The sequence below is a fragment of the Carlito syrichta genome, unplaced genomic scaffold, assembly GCF_000164805.1.
Source record: "Carlito syrichta isolate Samal-C Ts95f unplaced genomic scaffold, Tarsius_syrichta-2.0.1 Scaffold315954, whole genome shotgun sequence".
NCBI lineage: Eukaryota > Metazoa > Chordata > Mammalia > Primates > Tarsiidae > Carlito > Carlito syrichta.
This window is the reverse complement of record NW_007260050.1, coordinates 151,103-158,071: the sequence shown is the minus strand read 5'-3', so window position 1 is coordinate 158,071 and position 6,969 is coordinate 151,103. Positions and strand designations below refer to the sequence as shown.

At 44.0% G+C, this 6,969-nt stretch overlaps 1 protein-coding gene across 1 annotated transcript in view; it reads right to left on the bottom strand.

Moving 5' to 3' along the window:
- Positions 1–2,347: 2,347 nt before the first annotated feature.
- SPIC (Spi-C transcription factor) overlaps positions 2,348–6,969 on the bottom strand; it is an 11,817-nt gene continuing 7,195 nt past the window's right edge. Inside the window, exon 5 of the mRNA XM_008073588.1 lies at positions 2,348–3,001. Within this exon, the coding sequence (XP_008071779.1) occupies positions 2,580–3,001 (422 nt within the window). The 3' untranslated portion in view covers positions 2,348–2,579. The remainder of the gene's footprint in view (positions 3,002–6,969) is intronic.

The following is a 6,969-nucleotide window of genomic DNA, read 5'->3' as shown; positions in this document are numbered from 1 at the left end:
CAGAGGCAAGAGGATTGCCTGAGTCCAGGGGTTTGAGACCAGCCTGGGCAACTTGGTGAGGCCTCGTCTCTACAATAAATAAAAAAATTAGCTGGGTGTGATGGTACATGCCTGTGGTTCCAGCTACTTGGAAGGCTGAGGTGGAAGGACTGCCTAAACCCAGCAAGTAGAGGCTGCAGTGGCTGTGAGTGTGCCACTGCACTTCAGCCTGGGCCACAGAGTGAGACTCTGACTCAAAATAAATAAATAAATAAATAAAAATAAAAATAAAAAATGGGTAAAATCAAAAGAGGGGAGAAGAAAAAAATAAGGACCCGAATAGACATTTTCATTGAAATTTTTAAAGCCAAGAATGTTTCTGCTGAGATATATGCTTAAAAAACAAAAGAAGAAAAGCCATGGACATAATTTGGCACAATCATTTTTTTGTAATGCCATCATATATATGTTAGAGTGATTTTTCCCCCGTGGATATATGATAGGAAAATGTTTAAATCAATCTATAAATCAAATTATCTGTATTGGCACTCTTAACCTAGAAGAAAATGGTTGCATGAATCCTAAGAGTTTAGACCAGTTTATTGAAATGGGGGAAAAAAAAAAAAAAGGCTGGGCATGGTGACTCATATCTGTAATCTTAGTACTTTGAGAGCCCAGGAGTTCAAGACTGCCTGGGCAACATAGCAAGACTCCGTCTCTAGGAAAAAAAAAAAAGAACTTCAGTGGTAGACTTTGTCTCTTAAAAAAAAAGGAAGAAAGCCGGGCTCGGTGGCTCAGCCTGTAATCCCGCGCCTTGGGAGGCTGAGGTGAGTGGATTGCCTGAGCCCGCGGGTTCGAGACTCGCCTGGGCAACTTGGCGAGACCTCATCTCTACAATAAATCAAAAATCAGTTCCTCATCTCTACAATAAATCAAAAATCAGTTGGGTGTGGTAGCACGCACCTGTTGTTCTGGCTACTTGGAAGGCTGAGGCGGAAGGATCGCCGGAGCCCAGCAGGTCGAGGCTGCGGCCACTGCACTCCAGTCTGGGCGACAGAGTGAGACTCCAACTCAAAAAAAAAAAATAAAGGAAGAAGAAAAGAAGAAGGAGGGGGGAAACAGTTGGGAGCTAAATAATGAGTACACACGGACAGGCAAACTGGAATAATAGACACTGGAGACTCCAAAAGGTGGGAGGGTAGGGGTGAGTGAGAGATGAATTACCACCCATTGGGTACAATGTTCACTGTTCTGGTGATGAGGACACTAAAAGCCCAAACTTACCCGCTGCAGAATATCTCCATGGAACACGACTGTACTTGTTACCCCTAAATCATTAAAAAGAAAAAAATTGCCATGGTGGCTCACGCCTGTAATTCCAGCACTTTGGGAAGTGAAGACAGGAGGACTTCCTGAGTCCAGGGATTCCAGACTGGCCTGGGCAACTGGCGAGACTTCATCTCTACAATAAATCAAAAAGTTAGCTGGGCTTGGTGGCGTGCGCCTGTAGTTCCAGCTACTTGCATGCTGGGGCAGGATCCTCTGAGCCTGGCAGGGTGAGGCTGCAGTGGCTGTGAGCGTGCCACTGCCCTCCAACTTGGGCAACAGAGGGAGACTCCGACTCAAAAAAAGTAAAATAAAACTATGTAAAAAATTATCTTGGCAGAGATCTGCTTTCAAAAAAATGTATAATAATATCAAAAAAATTTAAGAGAGAATAGTCAGAGCAGGGACATTTAGTCTATACTTGCAAACAGGGCTTGATCATTTGAGATAATAAAGTTTGCTCACTGAGTCTTCATAGGGCGTTTTAAAAAAAGTTGTTTATTCTTCGCAGCAACCTGGATGGACTCAGAGTCTATAATACTGAGTGATCTTTCACAGAAACAAAGGACTGAGTATCACATGCTCTCATTCATAAGCAGACCTTGAACAACCATTGTAATACTATAAGAAAAGGATTGACTTGGGCAACTTGGTGAGACCTCATCTCTACAATTAAAAAAAAAAAAATTAGCTGGGAGTGATAGCGCGCGCCTGTAGATCCAGCTACTTAGAAGGCTGAGGCGGAAGAATCGCCCAAGCCCAGCAGGTCGAGGCTGTGGTGGCCGGGAGCGGCCACTGCACTCCAGTCTGGGTGACAGAGTGAGACTCCAACTCAAAAAAAAAAAAAAAAAAAGAAAAGGATTGTCAGTAGCGGGAAACTGCAGAGCCGGGGTGGTGGGAGGTGGGATTGACAGTAGTGGAAATCTGCCTGGGAAAGGGGGGTACACCTCATCAACAATACCTGCACAGTGAATATTTGTATACCCAACCCTGAAATGTACCCCACATTTAAAATAAAAAAAAAATATGGTTATAGTTAAAAAAAAAAGTTTTCTTTGATAGAATTTCCCACCAAGTTAATATAGATGATATGTTATTTGATAAAAGACAGCAACAACAAAGTAAATTGTGTGTTTTTTTTCTTTAGTATTTGCTTTAAGAGAACAATCCTGAGTTCCTTCAGAGTTGAGGAGGAAAAGAGAAAGAAAGAGAGAGAATTCTGAAGCTTGTAGGGATTTTTGATGCCAGGAAACCACGGAACTGTGAGCGTATATTTAGCAATCAGGGTGACTTAGCTCGTGGTAGTTGGTATAGGCATAGCTATAATTTGCATTCCAGTTACTGAGATATTCTTGATCAGGCTGAACATATTGTGAGTAGAGGATCTCTTTCCCCAAGAAGTGAGACGGGGAGAGTCTTTGGAGCGTGGCCTCACTGAACTGATATGTCAGCTTCCTCCGGATTTTGGTAATTTCTCCAGTTCTTCCATAATTCCTCAGTGCCCTGGCCATTTTCTGGTAAGTCATGGTCTTCCGGTTGCCTTTTCTTTTTCCCCAGAGTTCAGCAAGCTTTTCTTTGTTTTTTGATACAAATTGAAAGATGCCTTTGGTTTTATCTACCCACTGAATACAAGATTCCATCTCGGGATTACACAGGGATTCGTGTAGGTATTCAAAGAGTCGGAGTTTCTTCCTGCCTGCAGTGGAGGGAAAGGACATCAGAACTCCATGGCTGTACAGACAGCATTCTCAGAAAGAGTTTGTTGAGTAACTACAGACTGAAGAGCTGCACAAGGGCTGGTTTTTCTTCACTTGCCCTGTTAGAAATGCATTATGAGGCTGGGTGCGGTGGTTCAAGCCTGTAATCCCAGCACTTTGGGAGGCCGAGGTGAGGGATTGGCGGAGCCCACGGGTTCGAGAACAGCCTGGGCAACTTGGCGAGACCCCCATCTCTACAATTAATCAAAAAATTAGGCAGATGAGGTGGTACGTGCCTGTAGTTCTAGCTACTTGGAAGGGTGAGGCAGAAGGATCGCTTGAGCCCAGCAGGTTGAGGCTGCGGTGGCCATGAGCATGCCACTGTTCTCCAGACTGGGCGACAGAGCCAGACTTCAACTCAAAAAAAAAGAAAGAAAGAAAAGCAAAACAGAATGCAAATATAAGGGAATAGGGAAATTAATACCAAAGTTTTAAGTTAAAATGCTAACTCTGCGACTGTACAATTACTTAAAAAATAATGCTGGGTGCAGTGGCTCACGTCTAAATTCCCAGCACCTTGGGAGGTGGAGGCCAGAGGATTGCCTGAGTTCAGGAGTTCAAGATCAATCAGGGCAACATGGCGAGACCTTGTCTCTATAATACATCAAAAAATTAGCTGAGCGTGGTGGTGTGCACCTGTAGTTCCAGCTACTTGCAAGGATCACCTGAGCCCAGCAGGTCGAGGTTGCGGTGGCCGTGAGTGTGACACTGCACTCCATCCAGCCTTGCTGACAGAGTGACTTCTACTCAAAAACAAACAAGGAGGCCACTATAATTTCAGCTCTTTGGGAGGCCGAGGTGAGAGGATTGCCTGAGCCCATGGGTTTGAGACCCGCCTGGGCAACTGGGCGAGACCTCATCTTTACAATAAATCAAAAAATTAGCCAGGCATGGTGGTGCGCGCCTGTAGTTCCAGCTACTTGGAAGACCGAGGCCAAAGGATCATCTGAGCCCAGCAGGTCGAGGCTCGGGTAGCCGGGAGCGTGCCACTGCCCTCCAGCCTAGGTGACAGAATGAGACTCCAACTCAAAAAAAAAAAAAAAAAAAACCATGGAAACGCCACAAATGCTTTCACATCACTTTAACATTATTCGTGACCACAATATTTTTCATTGTCGTGGGCACAATATTTTTCATTGCTGTGAAATAAGATGGTACTATTAGAGTTTTCATCTTTTTAGGAACACAGCCATTTATATATCAAAGTAATTAGACAGGAAATTTGGAGAGGATTTGTGTGGGTTGTGCTGTTCAGTTGACAGGATTTCTTTGGCTTAACAGAGAGTGGCTCATGAGAACAAAAGTGGCAGCCCGTTTTATGACTTCTGAACTAGCTTCATATACCATGTGTCCCCAGATCCATCAGCAGCTCAAAAGTTCATGGACAAATTCCATGCTCCCCGTGAGGAAGTGGAATAGTGAATTTCCAAACTGCTTTCAACAGTCTCTGGGGAGTAATACTCTTGCATCATTTATCACTCATTAAAAGCCTCAAACATTTTTCAAAGATTATCTTTTGCATAACATTATCTTGAGTTTATGAATTGAGAAATAAAAGGGACTTACCGAAAACACATCATAACTTAAAGTCACAGCCTTAAACAAAACTCTTCTGCCTCTCATCCAGTGATCAAGTCAGTCTTGATTGTCATCTTTTTTGCCAGGCATGATGGCTCTCCCTTGTCATCCGAGCACTTTGGGATGCCGAGGCAAGAGGATTGCCTGAGCCCAGGGGTTTCAGACCAGCCTGGGCAACTTAGTGAGACCTTCTCTACCATACAATAAAAAAATTAGACAGCATGGTGGCGCACGCCTGTAGGTCCGGCTACTTGGAAGGCTGAGGCAGAAGGATGGCCTGAGCCCAGCAGGTCAAGGCTGCAGTGGCCGTGAGCGTGCCACTGCACTCCAGCCTAGGCGACAGTGAGACTCCGACTCACAAAGAAAAAAAAATTTCAAAAAGTAAAAATAAACATAGGAAAGCACTTATAGACTAAGGATATGAAGACAATATTTTTGTGCAGCTCTGTACAATGTGTCTGTGTTCTAAGCTAAGCATTATGCCGGGCGTGGGGGATCATACCTGTAATCCCAGCACTTTGGGAGGCAGAGGCCAGAGGATTGCCTGAGTTCAGGGATGCGAGATCAGCCAGGGCAACATGGCGAGACCTCGTCTCTACAATAAATCAAAAAATTAGCCAGACTTAGTGGCACATGCCTGTGGTTCCAGCTACTTGGAAGGCTGAGGTGGAAGAATCGCCTAAGCTCAGCAGGTCGAGGCTGTGGTGGCTCTGAGCGTGCCACTGCACTCCAGCCTGGGCAATAGTGAGACTCCGACTTAAATAAATAAACAAACCAATAAATAAGACATGCAAATATATTTCCCATTGTGTTACTGTTGCCGACAATATTTGGTATAGTCACATGCTTCAGGTTTGTAGCCCAGAAACAATAGGCTAGACCATGTAAGCCTAGGTGTGTAGTTGGTTATACCATCTAGGTGTGTGTGTAAATATATCCTGTGATGTTTGCACAATGACAAAATTGCCTAATGATACCATTTCTTAGAACATACTTGAATGTTTGTGTGACTGTAGCTCAATATTCAGTACTAATATTTAGTAATACAATATATTGATTTATCTGTATTTTATGCATTATTCCTTTCCAGATAAGACTATTACTGAATATTTAGAATTTTTTTTTTTTTTTTTGAGTCGGAGTCTCACTTGGTCGCCCAGACTGGCGTGCAGTGGCCGCTCCCAGCCACCGCAGCCTCGACCTGCTGGGCTCCGGCGATCCTTCCACCTCGGCCTTCCAAGTAGAATTTTTTTAAAAATTGGGGTCTCACTGTTTCCCAGGCTGGAGTACAGTAGCATGTTCATGGCCATGGCAGCCTCGACCTGCTGGGCCCAGGCAATCCTTCTGCCTCAGTCTTCCACATATTTAGAATGTTGATATTCTATGATACAATATTCTGCTTTAGAGAAACAAAACTAGTTTCTCAAAAAAAATTCATTTGAAATAATTTTTGACTGAGTGTGGTGTCTCATGCCTGCAAATCTCAGCACTTTGTGGAGCCAAGCCAGGAATTACTTGAGACCAGGAATTCAAAACCAGTCTGGCCAACATAGTGAGACCCTGCCTCTATTTATAAAATATTTTTTGAAAAAAAAATTTTTTTTTTTGAGTCATAGTCTCATTCTGTCGCCCAGGCTGGAGTGCAGTGGCACGCTTACGGCTACCCCAGTGTTGACCTGCTGGGCTCAGGCAATACTTCTATCTCAGCCTTCCAAGTAGCTTCGGCCTCCCAAAGTGCTGGAATTATAGACTTGAACTACCGCGCCCGGCCGAAGATGTTTAGTAAAAATAAAATGAGGCCAGGCGTGGTGGCTCACGCTTATAATCCCAGCACTTTGGGAGGCGGAGGTGAGAGGATTGCCTGAACCCAGGGGTTCGAGACCAGTCTGGGCACCTTGGCAAGACTTCATCTCTACAATTAATCAAGAAAAATTAGCCGGGTATGATCGTACGTGGTGATAGAAGTGAGGATCACCTGAGCCCAGCAGGTCAAGGCTGCAGTGGCTGTGAGTGTGCCACTGTCCTTCTAGCCTGGGCGACAGAGTGAGACTCCTACTCAAAAAAATAAAAATAAAAATAAATAAATTTTAAAGATTAATGCAATAATTTTAGATAATAATGACAATGTATCATTTAAAAATTTCATTGTAAAATTCGGGTACATCTTATACATTCAGTACCTTATCAACAAATAGGGTAGGGAAATGGCTATTTTTTTTACTCTCACAAACAATATATATATATTTTTTTGAGTTGGAGTCTCACTCTGTCGCCCAGACTGGAGTACAGTGGCCGCTCCCGGCCACCGCAGCCTTGACTTGCTGGGCTC